Genomic DNA, 20,184 nt, shown 5'->3' on the forward strand with positions numbered 1-20,184 from the left:
AATAGGCTTTATAAAGCCTGTTAATAGATGAACACCTTTTACACAAACACACAGCGGGCACAAACGTGCACACACACCCATCTCCTTAGGAGAAAAAACTGGCGGTAAGGGTTACACGTACCAACTTAAGTAGCATCACAGTTTCCATTTGAAAGAAGCAGTTTTGTATATTAAACTGAACACTCAATGTTTGGTTTTTTTCTATTACTAAAATGAATATTCAAAAAACAAGTGAACTATATATAAGTCTTGAAAGAAAAATATCTTGCCATATAAAATTTTATTATTTATGATGAATAACCTATTTCTAGAAAGTACTTATGGCAACTTGCAATGTGAAACTATATCTATAACAGGCTAATTTTGTTTTTAAAATATTAAAAATAGAAGCAGTAAGCACTGGACTGGGTTGTTTACTGAAGCTAATCTTAAAATCTGGCTCTGAGTTTCCTATATGCAGACTAAATGTTATAATGCCAAATAAAAGGAAAACCATTTTATTTAGGAGACAGTCCTCTGCTGGCAGTTAATTCTACTAAGATTTTATTTACTTACATCTCTATATTCAAACAACATTTGGCTAACATATGGGCTTCTCACTAGGTCTGAATGTACAGAAATATAAAGTGAATGCTAATGCAATTAGTCTTTTGTAGGACAATATAAAGCATGAATAGTGTATTGCTTTATCAATAAAAAATGTACAATTCTCTATTCTCTCAAAATATCAGACATGTAGAACCATACAGAAGACTTGAGGTGTAAGACAATATAGAACATTTTAACCAGAATTTGTTTTTCTATAATTTAGATTTTTATAGAAAAATAGTTCACTTACTTCTTTCAGTATCTCCTCAGAATGTTCAAAACTACAATATTTATGGTGTGCCATAAAATAAGAAAGTGACATTCCATCAAAATAGAGACAAACAGATAATTTCCCCCATGGATTTTCAGGTAATTCCTAAATTCAATAAAAAAAGATTATTACTAAAAAAATAAAGTCTGTTTGAAGATTAAAATTTTATAGTTAGCAAAAATGAAATCCATTTCTGAAAATGACAATATTACCAGTTTGACTAATGACTCATTTCATAAAATTTTCTACATGGTATTTTGGCAGGTTATGAGGCAGTAATTATATTATTTTTTTGTAAAATATATTTACATGTCAATAAGGTAGAAAGTTTTATACTTATTTACTAGAAAATAATTTTCTATATGTAATTTACTATACCTCATCTGTAGATGATACTAATAATTACACTCCAAATAGAAAGAGAAAGAAAAGTTATTTTCAGGGGTAAAAAAAATGAACTTTAGTTAACAATAAACATTGGCAGAAATGGAAGGGATTAACAGCGGTCCAGAAGGTGTCATGAGGATGGCTCTTCAGTCCTGGACTGTGATCAGGTCTGGAACAGACACATACTTCCCAGCTGCTCTGTCTCATCCTCTCCCCTTTACCACCAGAGTCCAAAGCAGGTCTCCACTGAGTTCCTGTAACTGCCTGCCAGTGGAGCTCGCTGCTTCTCTCTTTCGACTACACAGTGTCCATCACGGTGAATGAAAATACTAGTGTAAGGTCAGATCACATCACTCCCTCCCTCAGACGTCAAAGGCTCTCCAGGTCAGCCTGACCACAGAACTCTCACAAGTCTCCTCCTGTTCCAGCCACAGAGGCTCTCTGGCCGCCCTTGAACACTCTAGACATGCTCGTCTTGGAGCTCTTAGCACTTTTCTCCAGTATCCACATGGCTAGTGTCCATTCTAAAGTCTTTCTCAGAATTTTGCCTTTGCAATGGTATCTTCCCTGACCACTGTATTTATTTATTTCAAAAAAAGTTTTTATTTATTTTTGTTACAGATGTTTCTCCTTTCTTCCCCCATTGATACCCTCCCTCTCATTCCCACTCCCACCCCCGCCCCCGGCATTGTTGTCTATATCCACTGGTTATGCTTACATGCGAGAGTTCTTTGACCACTATATTTAAAATGGGACTTCTTCCCTAGCCTCATCTCTCCCTATCATCCTTTCCTACTTTTTCTTCCCAGCACTTGTTACTACCTAACACCTTATATTTTATGTTTTTAGTATTTTTTTTTTGTTAATCCTCACATAAGAATATTTTTCCATTGATTTTTTGTTTTTAGAGAGAGTGGAATGGAGGGAGGTAGACACAGAGAGAAACATCGATGAGACTGCACAGGGTTTTATCTGCACCAACCACAGTGTTCCATGTGTAGCACTGTCCTGAAAACTACCATATGTATTTTTAAACACTTCTCATTCTTTGAGATTGCTCTGCTATCAAAATAAGTTGTTAATAAAGAATCTTCCAAATTACTGAGTTTAATGCTATTAAAAGTTCTCAGGAACTTGCTCAAACTTAGGTTTATTTAAAATAAGCCTAGGAACCAAAGTGGTAACTTCTTTATATTAATGAATAATTTACATTCACATAGGAACAGTGTTCATCACAAAAATATCCCTCAAATTATGTTACCTATAGCACTTTATGGCAAATAATTTAAATCAGTGATATATGCTATAAGTAAAAATTACCATAATATGAATTTCCACCTTTCTCTTTGAAAGCAGTTCCTGAAGGAGTTCTATTGCATCTGGCTGCCAGACACTCCCCACCTATTTGGGAGAAATAAATTCAGATTTTTTCACACTTTCACAAAATAATTCAGGAAGCAAACGAAGATACAACTGAAGTAGCCATAAATGCATACCATTAGAAAGTAGTACAAAATATTCAAGCAAGTTTTCAGAGAATATCATGAGTATATGACAGAATGATCTTAAGAAACTAGTATTTGATTGAGCCTCCTGCCATCATACCTTAAAATATTTTATGCTTTAAAAATATAAACCTACATTAAAAACAAAGCATCATAACATTTTGAGAAGGCCAATATGCCAATGTGCTACTTGTACAATATGTATTATAATACCTACAATATGTGTTTATTAGGGAGCAGTGATTGTTATATTTCATTTGGAAGTGGATCCTGCAGCCATCAGTTCCTGGAACAAGTGCATCTCTGGTGACATCGTGACTGCAGAACCACCAGGAACCCTGAGCCAAACCACCCAGCTAAACTGCTCCTAATCCCTGACCACAGAAACTGTAGGAGATTTTTTAAAAGTTTACTGGTAATTTTGATCATTGAGTTTCAGCTTATTTATTATACAGCAAGAAATAATTAGCATACACTACTTTCTTTATCTGATTTCCAACTTCAAATCTGTTGAAATTTTATTTGATGAAGGAATAACAATTTTTACAAGCTTATGCCTTCGCATCTAGAAGATATTATTTCTCTTCATTTATTCAGATGTTTTTATATCCTTCAGTATACTTCTGTGGTTTTCTTCACAAAGGCCCTTTAAATGTCATATTAAGTATGTTATTATTTTTGTTGCCACTGAAAGGAATTTCAAATTACATTCTAGTTTCTAGGAAACTATTGTTAATAAAAAAAACAATATTTAAAATGAATCATACTACAAATTACTGTTTACTCACAGGTATGGTATGATAGAGCTGACAAGGAATACAAAACTGGGGTGTGTCAGGATATAGCAAAATAGGGTATAGATGACACTGTGGGATCTTCTCAGTGAGTCCGTGATCTAAATATTGTACCTGAAAAAGAATGCAATTTATATTTAAAATTTACTATTAAAAACTAAGTGACATAAGAAACTCCTGTTTTTTTTTTTTCTTTTTTTAAAGGTATCTAAAAAAAATCTAAATCTGGATTTGAAAAATCTTCAGAAAAAGCAACATTGTACACCCTTATCCCATAGTGTATTATTATTATTATTATTATTATTATTTATAGAGAGTGGAAGACAGGGAGGGGGAAGAGAGAGCAAGAAATATCAATGTGAGAAAGACACATTAACTCTTCTGCATGCAACCCAACTAGGGCCTGGGATCGAACCTGCAACCCAGGTACAAGCCCTTGACTGGGAATCAAACCCAAGACCTTTCAGTCCACTGGCCAGCACTCTAACTGCTGAGCCAAACTGGCCAGGGCTTTTTTTTTTTTTAATTTCACCCAAGGGTATTTTTACCATTGATTTTTTTTAAAAGGAAATTCCAGGAGTTTTATTTATTATTATTATTATTATTATTATTATAAAATCATTACTGTTGAGAATATTTCAGATGTTCCCCTCCTCCTCTACTGGCCTCTCCTCCCAGTTCCTGCCCCAGCCTTTACCACCCTTTTATCTGTGTCCATGGGTAATGCATATACGCATGTAAATTCTTTGGTTAATCTCTTCCTGCCCTGCCTCCCTCGCCCCCCTTCCCTCTGAGGTTCATCTGTTCCATGTTTCCATGCCTCTGTTTCTATTTTATTCATCAGTTTATTTTGTCCATTAGATTACACATGTAAGTGATATTTGTCTGTCTCTGTCTGGCTTATTTCCCTTAGCAGAATACTCTCCAGGTCCCTCCACATCATCTCAAAGGGTAAGAGATCTTTCTTTCTTAGTGTACACTATTCCATTGTGTATATGTACCAGAGCTTTTTAATCTACTCATCTACTTATGGGCACTGTGGCTGTTTCTAGATCTTAGCTATTGTAAATAGTGCTACTGTGAACATAGGGGTGCATATATAGGGGTGCATATACTCTTTCTGATTGATGTTTCAGGGTTCTTAGGATATATTCTTAGAAGTGGGATTACTGGGTCAAATGGCAGTTCCATTTATAATTTTTTGAGGAAACTCCATACTGTTTTCCACAGTGGCTGCACCATCTGCAATCTCACCAGCAGTGCACTAGAATATTCTTTTCTTCCATCCTCCCCAACACATGTAGATGATGATTTATTTATTTTTTAATCCTCACCTGAGGACATTTTTCCATTTTTTGTTCAGACAAAATAGGAGGGAGAGAATGGAAGAGAGAGAGAGAGAGAGAAATATCAATGTGAAAGGGACACATCAAGTGGCTGCCACCCACACAACCCAACCAGGGTCGGAGACAAACTGCAACTGAGGTACGTGCCCTTAGCGGGGCACCGAACCTGGGTCTCTCTGGACCACAGGCAGATGCTCTAACCGCTGAGCCAAACCGGCCAGGGCAGTTGATGATTTATTGATGGCAGCCATAATGGCAGGTGTTAGGTGATACCACATAGTCATTTTAATTTGCATCTCTCTGATGATTAGTGACGCTGAGCATTTTTTCATGTCCTGTTTAGAGAAGTATCTATTCAGGTCCTCTGTCCATTTTTTTTTGTTTTCAAATCCTCTCCTGAGGATATTTTTCCATTTATCTTTATCTTTAGATAAAGTGGGAGGGAAGAAGAGAGGGAGAGAGAAACATCAATGTGAGAGGGACACACTAATTGGTTGCTTCCTGCATGACCCAACCGGGGCCAGAGACCGAACAAAAACCGATGTACATGCCCTTGACTGGAATCGAACCCATGACTCTTGGTCCATGGAACAATGCTCCAACCTCTGAGCAATACCGGTCAGGGCCTCTGTCCATTTTTGTTCTTGATTTTTATTTAATTAATTTATTTTGTTAAAGATGTTTCTCCTTTTTCATTCATTGACACCCTTCTCCCGTTCCCCGCACCCCTCCCCTCAGCATTGTTGTCTATGCCCACTGGTTATGCTTCTATGCTTAAGTTCTTTGGTTTATATCTTCCCTCCCTCCCTCCATCCCCTCTTCTGAGGTTTGTCAGTCTGTACCCTACTTCTATGTCTCTGGATCTATTTTGTTCATCATCTTATTTTGTTCATTATATTCCACAAGTGAGATCATGGGATACTTGTCTTTCTCTGACTGGCTTATTTCGCTTAACATAATATTCTCCAGGTCCTTCCATGTTGTCTCAAAGAATAAGGGATCTTTCTTTCTTACAGCTGCATAGTATTCCATTGTGTATATGTACCACAGCTTGTTAATCCACTCATCTATTAATGGACACTTGGGCTGTTTCCAGATCTTAAGCTATTGTAAAAAGTGCTGCTACAAACATAGGGGTACATGTATTCTTTCTGATGGTGTTTCAGGATTCTAGGGTATATTCCTAGAAGTGGGAACACTGGGTCAAAGGGCAGTTCAACTTTTAATTTCTTGAGGAAACACCATATTGTTTTTCATAGTCTCTGCACCAGTCTGCATTCCCACCAGCAGGGTACTAGAGTCCCTTTTCTCCACATCCTCGCCAGCACTTGTTGCTTGATGATATCTCGATGGCAGCCATTCTGGCAGGTGTGAGGTGATACCTCACAGTTGTTTTAACTTGCATCTCCCTGATGATTAGTGATGCTGAGCATTTTTTTATATGTCTCCTGGCTATCTGTATGTCCTGTTTGGAGAGGTGTTTGGAGAGGTGTCTATTTAGGTTCTCTGCCCGTTTTTAAAAGATTCTTTGTCTTCCTTTTGTAGAGTTGTATGAGTACCCTACATATTTTGGAAATTAACCCCTTATCTGATGTATCATTGGTGATTATGCTCTCCCATATAGTGGGTTCCCTTTCCATTTTGATGCTTGTTTCTTTTGCTGTGAAGAAACTTTTTACTTTGATGTGGTCCAATGTTTATTTTTTCCCTTTGTTTGTCTTGCCTTAGGCATTGTTATCAGTGAAAATTTTGCTATGTGTGATGTCTGAAATTGTTTTTTGCCTACATTTTCTTCTAGGATTTTTAGGGATTCACGAGTCACATTTGAGTCTTTTATGCATTTTGAGTTTATTCTTGTGTATAGTGTAAGTTGGTTGTCTAGCTTCATTTTTTTTTTTTTTTTTTTTGCATGTAGCTGTCCAATTTTCCCAACACCATTTATTAAAGAGCAGTCTTTACTCCACTGTATGCTCTTGCCACCTTGTCAATATTAATTGAGCACAATGTTTTGGGTCAATTTCTGGGTTCTCTGCTCTGTTCCATTGATCTATATGCCTGTTCTTCTGCCAGTACCAGGCTGTTTTTATTACAATGGCTTTGTAGTATAACCTGATATCCGGTATTGTGATCCCGCCTACTTTGTTCTTCTTTTTCAAGACTGCTGTGGCTATTCGGGGTCTTTTTTGGTTCCATAGAAACTTTTAGTGTGTTTGTTCTAGTTCTGTAAAATATGTTGCTGGTATTTTGATGGGGATTGCATTGAATCTACAGATGGCTTTGGGTAGTATGGATGTTTTAATGATGTTAATTCTTCCAATCCATGAACAAGGTATGTGATTCCACTTTTTTATATCTTCCTCTATTTCTTTTTTCAATGTCCTGTAGTTTTCTGTGAATAGGTCCTTTACTTCTTTGGTTAAGTTTATTCCTAGGTATCTTAATTTTTTTTTGGTTACAATGGTAAATGGGATTTGTTTTTTGTTTTTTGTTTTTGGTTTCTCTTTCTGTGTGTTCATTATTGGTGTATAAAAATGCCAGTGATTTCTGGATGTTGATTTTGTATCCTGCTACTTTGCCGAATTCATTTATTTAATCTAGTAGTTTTTTTTTATGGAGTCTTTAGGGTTTTCTATGTACACTATTATGTCATCTGTGAATAACGACAGTTTCACTTCTTTCTTTCCAATTTGAATCCCTTTTATTTTTTCTCCTTGTCTGATTGCTGTGGCTAAGACTTCCAGTACTATGTTAAATAAGAGTGGTGAAAGTGGGCATCCTGTTTTGTTCCTGTTCTTAAGGGAAATGCTTTTAGTTTTTGCCCACTGAGTATGATGTTGGCTGTAGATTTGTGATAAATGGCCTTTATTTTGTTGAGATACGATCCTTTTATTCCCACTCTGTGGAGAGTTTTTATCAAAAGTGGATGCTGGATTTTGTCAACTTCTTTTTCAGCATCTATTGACATGATCACATGATTTTTATCTTTCATTTTATGTGGTATATCACATTTATCAATTTATGAATATTATACCAGCCTTGCATCCTTGGGATGAATCCTACTTGGTCATGGTGTATACTTTTTAAAATATATTGCTGGATTCGATTTGCTAAAATTTTGTTGAGGATTTTGGCATCTATGTTCATCAGGATTATTGGCCTGTAATTTTCTTTCTTTTAGTGTCTTTATCTGGTTTTGGGATTAGGATTATGATGGCCTCATAAAAACAGCTTGGAAGTCTTCCTTCCTCTTGAATTGTTTGGAACAGTTTGAGGGGAAGAGGTGATAGTTCTTCTTTGAATGTTCGATGAAACTCCCCTGTGAAGCCATCCAGACCAGAGCTTTCATTTGCTGGGAGTTTATTGATACTGCTTCTATCTCCTCAGTTGGTTTTCATCTGTTCAGGTTTTCTGATTCTTCCTGGTTGTGATTTGGAAGACTGCATGATTCTAGGAATTTGACCATTTCACCTAGGTTGTCCAGTTTGTTGACATATAATTGTTCATAGTATTTTCTTACAATCCTTTGTATTTCTGTGGTATCCGTTGTTACTTCATCTCTTTCATTACTGATTTTATTAATATGGGTTCTTTTTGTTTCTTGGTGAGTCTAGCTAAAGGTTGTTCAATCTTGTTTATCTTTTCAAAGAACCAGCTCTTGGTTTTATTGATCTTTTGTATTTTTAGTCTCTCTGATTTTTATTATTTCCTTCCTTCTGCTAAATCAGGGCTTTTGTTTTTGTCCTCTTTCTAAATCTTTAAGTTGTTGGGTTGGATAGTTTATCAGAAATTTTTCTTCTTTTTTGAGACAGGCCTGCATTGCTATGAACTTCCCTCTCTGGACTGCTTTTGCTGTGTCCCAAAGATTTTGTATTGTTGTGTGTTCATTTTCATTGGTTTCCAGGAAGTTTTTTATTTCTTTCTTGATCTCACTGGTAACCCATTCATTGTTTAATAACACGTTATTTAGCCTCCATGTGTTTGAATGTTTTTGAGTGCTTTTATTGTAATTGATTTCTAGTTTCATACCACTGTAACCTGAGAAGGTGCTTGATATGATTTCAATCTTCTTGAATTTGTAGAGACTTACTCTGTGTCCTAACATTTGGTGTATGTTCAAGAATGTCCTGCCCTGGCCAGTTTGGCTCAGCGGTTAGAGAGTTGGCCTGCGGTCCGGAGAGACCCGGGTTCGGTTCCCGCTAAGGGCACGTACTTCGGTTGCACTTTGTCCCCAGCCCTGGTTGGTCGTGCGGGTGGCAGCCACTCGATGTGTCCCTTCACATCTATGTTTCTCTCTCTCTCTCTCTTCCTCTCTCTCCCTCCCACTCTATCAGTACAAAAAATGGAGAAATATCCTCGGGTGAGGATTAAAAAAGAAAAAAAAGAATGTCCTGTGTGCACTTGAAAAGAATGTATATTCTGTAGCTTTGGGATGAAATATTCTCTAAATATCAATTAAGTCCAACTGATCTAGTTCATCATTTAAGGGCTCTGTGTCCTTGTTAACTTTTTGTCTAGAAGATCTATGCAGTGGTGTCGCTGGGGTGTTAGAGTCATCCACTATGATTGTAGTGCTATTAATTTCTACCTTTAAGTCCTCCAGAAGTTTTAAAATATATTTAGGTGCTCCTGTATTTGGAGCATATATGTTTACCAGGGTTGTATCCTCTTGTTGGATCAATTCCTTTATTATTTAGTGGCCTTCTTTGTCTGTTATTATGGCCCTTGTTTTGAAGTCTATCTCATCAGATATGAGTATTGCTACACAGCATTTTTTTTTTTCACTTTCATTTGCCTGAAAAATTCTTTTCCATCCCTTCACTTTCACTTTCAGTCTGTGTGTGTCTTTTGTCGTGACGTAGGTCTCTTGTAGACAGTATATAAATGGATCATGTTTTCTTATTCAATCAGCTACTTTATGTTTTTTGATTGGAACATTTAAGCCATTTATATTTAAGGTTATTATTGACAGATACGTATTAGTTGCCAGTTTTATTTTATGCCTGTGTTTCTTTCGCTCTCTTTCTTCTTCTTCTTACAACAGTCCCTTTAGCATTTCTTGCAGTGCTGGTTTGGTGGTGGTAAATTCCTTTATTTATTTATTTTGGTCTGTGAAGCTCTTTATTTTTCCTTCAATTTTGAATGATGGCCTTGCTGAATAGAGTAGTCTTGGATTCAGACCATTGCCTTTCATTACTTTGTACACTTCATGCCACTCTCTTCTGGTCTGCAGTGTTTCTACAGAGAAATCAGCTGAGGGTCTAATGGGAGCTCCCTTGTAGGTAACTTTGTTTCTCTCTCTTGCTTCCTTTAAGATTCTTTCTTTGTCTTTAATGTTCGCCATTTTAATTATGATGTATCTGGCTGTGGGTCTTTTTGGGTTCATCTTGCTTGGGACTCTGTGTTTCTTGAACTTGTGTGACTTTTTCCTTCCCCAAATTAGGAAAGTTTTCTGTCATTATTTCTTCAAATAGGTTCTCTATTTTTCCCCCCATTCTTCTCCTTCTGGTACCCCTATGATGTGAATGTTGTTACATTTTGTATTGTCCCAAAGCTCCCTTAATCTCTCCTCCTGCTTTTTAACAGCCCCCCCCCCCACACACACACACACACACAATTTGCTGCTCTATTTAAGTGCTTTTTCCTACCTTGTCTTCTAACTCACTGATTTGGTCTTCAGCTTCTTCTAATCTACTATTGAGACCTCCTAAGGTATTTTTCATATCTGCTATGTCATTCTTTATTTCCACTTGATTTTTATTCATAGCTTCTACCTCTTTTTTTTATGCTGATGTAGTTCCCACTGAGCTCTTTATAATTCTCATCAAGTTGCTTGTAGTTCTCACTAAATTGTTTGTTTGAGCACCCTTAAAATCATTGCTTTGAATTCTTTATCTGACAGATTGCTTGCTTCCATTTCATGTAGTTCTTTTCTGGTGATTCCTCCTCTTCACTTGGGTGTTGTTTCTTTGTCTCACCACTTTTGTGGTCTGGTAGTTCTAGGCCTGGTGAGGTATTCTGGGCTGTGTAGGCAAGTCGGTGTGTATCAAATAAGGCTGCTGTGCCTCCCAGACTGTTTTGGTGTGTAGCACATTTTGCCTGCTGTGGTTCCTGGAGGATTGACAACTGGTAGCTGGTATTAGTCCGTTGTGGTAGGCACTGCTGGGGTGTGTGGGTCCCTCTGGTGCCCTGGTGCCTGGTGGAGCTCAGCTTCTGATCATTCACTGCTGATGCTGCTGGAAATGAGTGTCAGTTCCCGGTTTGTGCTGCCACTGCTGCTGCTGTTGCCAGGCGGTGCTCTTACTCCCAATTCTCTGCTGCTGTTGAGAGGTGAGCATGCTCAGCCCCCAGGACTTTGCTGCTGCTGGGGGAGGGGTTCCATTCTAAATCCGCTGCTGCAGCTGTAGGGGTTGGTCTCGGCTGCCTTAGCCTTGCTGCTGCTTGTGCTGGGACACCACTCCTGATCAGCCTCTGCTGATGCTGCTGGGGATGGATCCCAGTTGCTGATCTGCACTGCTACTGCCTGGGGATGGATGAGCACTCCTGAGCCTCTGTTGCTGGGCTGTGTCTTGGTTCCTGAGCCTCAGCTGCTGTTGGGGGTGGGATTCCACTCCTGCCTGTCACTGCTGCAGTTGGGGAAGGTGGTAGGCTCCCAAGCTAACACTACTGCTGCTGGGGGTGGTGCTCGGCTCTCTACCAGTTGCTGCTTTCCTGAGTGGGTACCTTCACAGCGCTGCTACTGTGTCCACATTGACACAGTTGCGCCCACTGGTCTGATGGTGCAAGGTGCACTGAACTCAGGTCACTCAGTCCTAGCTTTTTCCCACTGCCTCCTCCCTCAGAAGACCAGTGGATCTTCTAAAATGGCGGTGCCTTCCAGCCACACAGGGAGAAGCATTCTGACAAGCCGTTTACCACGGTAGTTGGCTGCTCCCCTGTCCACAGCACAGGAACCCTCTGACACATATTTCTGTACTGCTCAAAGCTGCTCATCCACACTCATGTCCACTCACACTCTCACACTCACCCTTGTTCCAGTCCTGCCTGTCACCGTCTTTTTTCCTCTGTCCATTTTTAATTGCATTGTTTGTCTTTCTTATATTGAGTTGTATGACTACTTTATATATTTTGGAAATTAACCCCTTATCTGATGTATCCTTAGTAAATATGTTCTCCCATACAGTGGGTTCCCTTTTCATTTTGATGTGGGGTTTCTTTTACTGTGCAGGAAATTTTTAATTTTATGTATTCCAATTTATTAATTTTTTCCTTTGTTTCTCTGCCCTAGACGATGTATCAGTGAACATTTTGCTTCATGTGATATGAGATTTTGCTGCCTACATTTTCTCCTAGGGTTTTTTATTTCAAAAATTACATTTAAGTCTTTTATATATTTTGAGTTTATTCTTGTGTATGGTATAAGTTGGTGGCCTAGTTCATATTTTTGCATGTACCTGACCAATTTTCCCAACACCATTTATTGAAGAGACTGTCTTTGCTCCATTGTATGGCCCATGCCTCCTTTGTCAAATATTAATTGTGCATACTGTCTTGGGTCAATTTCTGGGTTCTCTGTTCTGTTTCATTGATCTCTATATCTGTTCTTGTGCCAGTACCAGAATATTTTGATTAAATGGCTTTAGGGTATAACCTGGTATCTGGTATTGTGATTCCTTCAACTTTGTTCTTCCTTTTCAAGATTGCTGTGACTACTTGGGGTGTTTTCTTTATTCCATATAAACTTTTGGAGAATTTATTTTAGACCTGTGAAATAAGCTGTTAGTATTTTAATAAGGATTGCACTAAATCTGTAGACTGCCCTGGGTAGTATGGATGCTTCAATGATGTTGATTTGTCCAGTCCAGGTACATAATATATGATTCCACTTTTTAATATATATATATACACACATCATATATATATATATACACACACACACACACACACATATATATAAACTTCCTCTATTTCTTTTTTCAATGTCCTGTAATTTTCTGAAATCAGCGATTTTACTCCCTTGATTAAGTATATTTCTAAGTATCTTAATTTTTTTTTGTTGCAATGGTAAACGAGATTTTTTTTTTTTTTTTAGTTTCTCTGAGTGTTCATTATTGGTGTATAAAAAATGCCATTGATTTCTGGATGTTGATTTTGTATCCTGCTACTTTGTTGAATTGATTTATTAAATCGAGTATTTTTTTGGTGGAGTCTTTAGGGTTTTCTATGTACACTATCATGTCATCTGTGAATAACAAGTTTCACTTCTTCCTTTTCAATTTGAATCCCTTTATTTTTTTCTTCTCATCAGTTTGCTGTGGCTAAGACTTGTAGTACTATGTTGAACACGAGTGGTGCAAGTGGGCATCCCTGTCTTGGTCCTGTTTTTAAGAAATACTTTTAGTTTTTTCCCACTGAGAATGATGTTGGCCGTAGGTTTGTCATATATGGCCTTTATTATGTTGAGGTATGATCCCTCTATTCCCACTTTGATGAGAGATTTTTTTTATCAGAAATGGATGCAGAATTCTGTCAAATGCCTTTTCAGCATGCATTGATGATCATATGATTTTATCTTTCATTTTGTTTATGTGGTGTATCACATTTATCGATTTGTGAATACTGCACCAGCCTTGCATTCCTGGCATAAATCCCACTTGGTTGTGCTGAATAATTTTTTGATATATTGCTGGATATGAGTAGCTAATATTTTGTTGAGGAATTTGGCATCTATGTTTATCAGGGATATTGGCCTGTAATTTTCTTTCTCTGTAGTGTTTTCATCTAGTTTTGGAACTAGGATTATGCTGACCTCATAAAAACAGCTTGGAAGTCTTCCTTCCTCTTGAATTGTTTGAAATAGTTTGAGGGGAAAAGGTGGTAGTTCTTCTTTGAATGTTCGATGAAACTCCCCTGTGAAGCCATCCAGACCAAAGCTTTCATTTGCTGGGAGTTTATTGATTACTGCTTCTATTTCCTCAGTTGTTTTTCATCTGTTCAGGTTTTCTGATTCTTCCTAGTTGTGATTTGGAAGACTGTATCATTCTAGGAATTTGACCATTTCACCTAGGTTGTCCAATTTGTTGGCATGTAATTGTTCACAGTATTTTCTTACAGTCCTTTTTATTTCTGTGGTGTCCACTGTTACTTCAACACTTACAGTTTTGATTTTATTATTAAAAAAAAAAATTTTTCTTTATTGATTTTAGAGAGAGAGGAGGGGAGAGGGAAAGAAACATCAATGAGAGAGAACACTGAATGGCCACCTCCTGCATGCCCCCTAACTGGGGATCAAACCCACAACCTGGGCATGTGCCCTGACTAGTAATCGAACCGGTAGCCTCTTGGTGCACGGGTCGACGCTCAACCACTGAGCCACACTGGCTGGGCCAGTCTTGATTTTATTAATTTGGGTCCTCTCTCTTTGCTTTTTGGTGAGTCTGGCTAACAGTTCATCAATCTGGTTTATTGTTTCAAAGAACCACGTGTTGGTTTCACTGATTTTTTTGTATTTTTTTTTAGTCTCTGTCTTTTATTTCTGCTCTGATCTTTAGTTTTTCTTTCCTTGTACTAACATTGTTGTTGTTATTGTTGTTTTTCTTGTTTTCTTTATGTTGTAAGGTTAGATAGTTTATTAGAAATTTTTATTGTTATCTTGTGGTAGGTCTGTAATGCTATGAACTTCCCTCTCAGGACTGCTTTTGCTGTATCCCATAAATGTGTTGCTGTGTGTTCATTTTTATTAGTTTCCAGGAATTTTAAAATTTCTTTCACTATCTAATTGGTAACCAATTCGTTGTTTACTAACATGCTATTTAGCCTTCATATGTTTGAATGTTTTGAGTTTTTATTGTTTTGATTTCTAGTTTCATGCCATTGTGATCCAAGAAGATGCTTGATATTTCAATCTTTTTGAACTTGTAAAAACTTAGTTTGTGTCCTAAAATTTGGACTGTCTTTTTAGAATGTCCCATGTGCACTTGAGAAAAATGTATATTCTGCAGTTTTGGGATAAAATGTTTTGTAAGTATCAATTAAACCCATGTGATCTCGTACATTGTTTAGGTTTCTGTGTCTTTGTTAATTTTTTATCTAGAAGATCTATGATGTCATTGGGAATTACAGTTCCCTACTATGATTGTATTGCTGTTGTTTCTCCCTTGAAGTCCTCCAAAAGTTTTTAAATATATTTTGGTGCTCCTATATTGTGTGCATATATGTTTACCAGGGTTATATCTTCTTATGGGATCAATCCCTTTAATATTATGTAGTGGCTTTGTCTCTTGTTATGGCCTTTATTCTGAAGTCTGTTTTATCAGATAAGAGTATTGCTATACCAGCTATTTTTTGTTTCCATTTGCATGGAAAAAATTTTCCCATTCCATCACTTTTATCCTGTGTGTCTTTTGTTCTGAGGTGGGTCTCTGTTTTTTTTTTTATCCTCACCCAAGGACATTTTTCCACTTTTTTCTTCAGATAAAGTGAGAGGGAGAGAAAGAAACATCAATGCGAAAGGGACACATTGAGTGGTTGCCACCCGCACAACCCAACCAGGGCCAGGGACAAACCGCAACCAAGGTACGTGCCCTTAGCGGAAGCTGAACCCAGGTCTCTCTGGACCACAGGCTGACGCTCTAACCACTGAGCAAAACTGGCCAGGGCTGAAGTGGGTCTTTTGTAGACAGTATGTATGTATGTATGTATGTATATATATATGTGTGTGTGTGTGTGTGTGTGTATGTCATGTTTTCTTATCCATTCAGCTACCCTTTGTCTTGATTGACACATTTAAGCCATTTACATTTAAGGTTATAATCTCTCTTTCTGCTTCTTACAACAGTCCATTTATCATTTCTTGCAGTGCTGGTTTGGTGGTAATAAATTCCTTCAGTCTTTTTTTTTTTTTTTGGTTTTTAAAGCTCTTTATTTCATCTTCAATTCTGAATGACAGCCTTGCTGGATAGAGTAATCTTGGATTCAGTCCCTTGCTTTTCATTACTTTGTATACTTTATGCCGCTCCCATTTGGCCTGCAGTGTTTCTATTGAGAAATCACCTGACAGTCTAATGGGAGCTTCCTTGTACATAACTTTCTCCCTCTTGTTTCCTTTAAGATACTTTGTCTTGCCCTGGCCAGTTTGGTTCAGCAGTTAGAGCATCAGCCTGCAGTCCAGAGAGACATGGGTTCAGTTTCTGCTAAGGGCATGTACCTCAGTTTCAGTTTGTCCCTGGCCCTGGTTGGGTCATGCGGGTGGGAACCACTTGATGTGTCCCTTTCACGTCGATGTTTCTCTTTTTCTTTCTCTCTCCCCCCCTCCAGCTCTATCTGAACAACAATAACAACAACAAAAGGAAAAAAAATGTCCTTGGGTGAGGATAAGAAAAAACAGATTCTTTGTCTTTAATGTTTGCCATTTTAATTTTGATGTGTCTAGCTGTGGGTATTTTGGGATTCATCTTGATTGGGACTCTCTGTGTTTCTAGAACTTGTTTGACTTTTTCCTTCACCAGGTTAGGGAAGTTTCCTATCAAGATTTCTTCAAAGAGGTACTCTATTGCTTGCTCAAGTTCTTCTCCTTCTGGTACTCCTATGATGTAGATGTTACATTTCATATTGTCCCAAAGCTCCCTTAAACTCTCCTCCAGCTTTAAAAATTTTTTTTTTCCAATTGCTGTTCTGATTGGGCCTTTTTTTCTTTACTTTGTCTTCTAACTTGCTGATTCAGTGTTCAGCTTTTTCTAACCTACTATTGATTCCTTCCAGGTTATTCTTTATTTCAGCAATGTCATTCTTCATTTCAAATTGAGTCTTATTCATAGCTTCTACCTCATTTTTCATGCTGATGTAGTTCACACTGAGTTCCTTAGTTGTGATTAAGTTGCTTGTAGTTCTCATTAAGTTGTTTTAGCACCCTTTAAAGCCATTACTTTGACTTATCTGACAAACTGCTTGCCTCCATCTCATTTAGTTCCCTTTCTGATGATTCCTCCTTTTCTTTCATTTGGGGGTTGTACCTTTCTTTGTCTACCCATTTTAGCAGTCCAGTAGTTCAGAGATGGGTCACACTGACAGATCAGTGGGTCCAGGGTGGGGTTGGATCATGGTGGAGACTGATCTTAGATCCCATCTGGTTGCCTGGGGGCACTGTTGGCTCTCAGTGGTTGTTTTTGACAGTGGCAGCAGTAGGGCCAGAGGCTCTTGTTTGTGGCAGAGCCTGTGAAGCCCATGGCCCTGGGCTGGTATGGGACCAGAGGCACTGACGGCTGTCATCTGGAGGGGCTGATCACTGGCACTGTGAAACCAGTGGAGTTGTGGCTAGCATGGTGGGTCTGGTGGGGGCACAACTGGCGTCTATGGGTCCAGCGGGGGTGCAGCTGGCATCCACAGGTCTGGCAGGGGCCAAGAGTTTTAGTTGCCATTCAGTAGGTCATAAAACCAGATTTCTGTTATTCAGCAAGGGTTGCAGCTAAATGCGATGTTTAGACTTCCTGATATGACTGGTCAGGAATGGGGGGAACTCATGAGTAGTGAAATAGTGAGAAATCAGGATCACTCAAGCTCTGTTTACACAAATAACCATGGGATGATCAATTTGACAGTCTATTTAAAATAAATCAATGACTGGGAGAAACTGTGGCTAAGTCCCCTCCTCAGTCAGGGCCATGGAGAGGAAACATTTTCCTATCTTGGTCCTGAGGAAACTAAATTCCTGTCCTCCAACTTATTTTTAGAGAGGGTGGAAGAGTGGTAGAGGGAGGGAGAAAGAAAGGGGTTGAGAGGAAGAGAGGAGGAAGAAAGAGGGAGATGGGGAGGGAGAGAAACACTGATTTGTTGCCTCCCACATGCACTCAGACCGGGGCCAGGGACTGAACCTGTGACCCTTCAGTACGCAGACCAATGCTCTTAAAGGTTTTCTTACACATAAACCAGAGTTGTTGTTGTTTTTAATCCTTACCCAAGGATATTTTTCCCTTGATTTTTAGATAGAGCGGGAGGGAGGAAGAGAGAAACATTGATGTGAGAAAGACACATGATTGGTTGCTGCCTGCACGCACCTTGGCCAGGGCTGGGGATAGAACCTGCAACCCAGGTATGTGTCCTTCACCAGGAATCGAACCCCTGGCTGGGGTGCATGTGGGAGGCAACCAATTGCTGTCTCTCTCACATTAATTATTTCTGTCTCTCTCTACCTCCTCCCTCCTTTCCACCGTCTCCAAAATTCAATGGAAAATATATCCTCAGATGAAGATTAACAACAAAAAAACCCCATAAAACAAAAACAAAAATTGGTCTTATTAGATTTACAAATTCCTTGAAAATTTTATATATTTTGTTTTTTTCCCCAAGTATTTTAGAAGTTTTATTTACATGTAATAAAGAACTATTTCTCACACAATTTCATAGTTTAAGAAATTCTCTATGCAATGCTTCCTGAACTAGATCACAGGGATTTAAAGAGCAGCATATGGAATATAGTCAATAATATTGTATTAATTAGGTATGGTGCCAGATGGATACTAACTAGGCTTATCAGGGGGAACACTTTGTAAGTTACAAAAATATCTTATCACTATGTATTACACCTGAAAGTAATAAAGTATCGTATGACAACAGTAATAACTTTTTTTTTTTTTTTTGAAAATGAAATAGAGTTGAATAATAAAATGAATATATTACATGTAGTTTGGGTGAGTACATTTTCATGTAATGTTTGTTTGTTTATGTTGATCATAGATTATACTTTGAAGATATCAGGTTAAGGAATGAAAAGTTTATTGTGTACACTTGAAATGTGAAATGACCACAGGTAAATAAAAGTGATGATTAAAGTATCAAAATACTTTGAAATAAATGTAAAAAACAGGTATTAGTGTGAGAAAAAAATCACCACCATCTTATTTACTTGGATTCTATATATGTAAAGTTCATGAATTATGATAAATTAGTAAAGTGAATTTCAGTTCACTTTTGTATTAAAAAAAGGTTATCTAAACAATTCAAATGTATGTGAGAGTGGTCTCATTTACATATAAGCACATGAATTGATAAGTATTCATACAGTTAAATACTCTCCCCAAATTTGAAAACACTTTATACTTGTAGTGAAATCATTTAAAGCTTGTAGACCAGTAGAAAAAGTACAAGACTTAGATCAGAAATTTAAAAATCAGATGTTAAATTTCAGTTTTCTTATTAGTAAAATGGAAATAATCTACATCTATGAAAGTTGGAAACAAGTTATAAAACATGAATGCACATATGCTGAAGAACATTATAAAATCAAAAGTGCTATGTAATTGTTAGGTATCATCATCAAATAGATAATAAACCCCATGCAAGTAAAACAAAAGGTTTCTTCCTCCCCTTCTAAAACTGAAAATTTCAAGTGCTGAATGATTCATGATTTAGTTGCTTTACTTTGTAAATACATTATTAAAATTGAGGTATTTTTATATACACATTTATTTTTCAAAGTGTACAGCTGTTTCTGAAGCTATTATGTGAACCTCAAGTACTATATCCCAGTATTCTGGAGGTAATAATTATCATGATAACCATTATCTTTTAGCTGGGCCACAAACAAATTTTCTAAGAAAATATGTAATGTACTGGAAAACTGTTTTTATTTAACATCATGTATACAAACAGGGCTTCCAATAACAAATAAGTGGTACCATCAAAGTACCAGTGGCCAAATCTCTACCTGGAAATATTTTTGGTTATTCAGGTTAATAAATATACTTAAAAACAAAAACACCAAAAAAAAAAAACAACCAAATAAAAAGCCAAAAATTCGTATTACAAATAAACATGTAATACATTTGACTGGTCTTCCTATAGGACTGAACTCATTGAAAGAGACCTGAATCAAGCTTTCACGTATTTAGATTCAAAAGACCACTTAATGTTATAGCATTAAGCTTAAAATAGTCACAAGAGTATCAGACTCACCCTGATAGTGCCACCGACGACCTCAATTACCTTGCCTCTATACCACATAGTATCTGATCCTCTTACTGCACAGGCTTCTCCCTTTTTCCAGAAATAAGGCTCCAAAAGACCAAGGCACTTTAAATTACTTTGAATTTCATTCATCATTTTTATTAGCTCAAGTTCTGAAGAAATTATTAAAAACAAAGTATTTAGGAAAATTCTTTACCATTTTCAAACGAAGTCATCACTAACCTTTTATAATCCTATCACTTAGATATTATAAAGAATTAAAAATCAGTCCCCACATACTACAGCTTTAATAAAACTCTAATTCAGTTAGTAGCTTCTATATGTTTCAAAACATA

The 20,184-nt window shown here is 37.4% G+C and overlaps 1 protein-coding gene across 2 annotated transcripts in view; it reads right to left on the reverse strand.

Moving 5' to 3' along the window:
* RNF17 (ring finger protein 17) overlaps positions 1-20,184 on the reverse strand; it is a 140,249-nt gene that overhangs the window by 15,395 nt on the left and 104,670 nt on the right. For both annotated transcript variants that reach the window (XM_036252513.1, XM_036252512.1), the window contains exons 26-29: positions 19,838-20,001; positions 3,540-3,659; positions 2,567-2,647; positions 839-964 (exon numbers count right to left, since the gene is read on the reverse strand). In XM_036252513.1, coding sequence (XP_036108406.1) covers positions 839-964; positions 2,567-2,647; positions 3,540-3,659; positions 19,838-20,001 — 491 coding nt within the window. The remainder of the gene's footprint in view (positions 1-838; positions 965-2,566; positions 2,648-3,539; positions 3,660-19,837; positions 20,002-20,184) is intronic.

Source organism: Molossus molossus, unplaced genomic scaffold (assembly GCF_014108415.1).
Source record: "Molossus molossus isolate mMolMol1 unplaced genomic scaffold, mMolMol1.p scaffold_m16_p_10, whole genome shotgun sequence".
NCBI classification, from domain to species: Eukaryota; Metazoa; Chordata; class Mammalia; order Chiroptera; family Molossidae; genus Molossus; species Molossus molossus.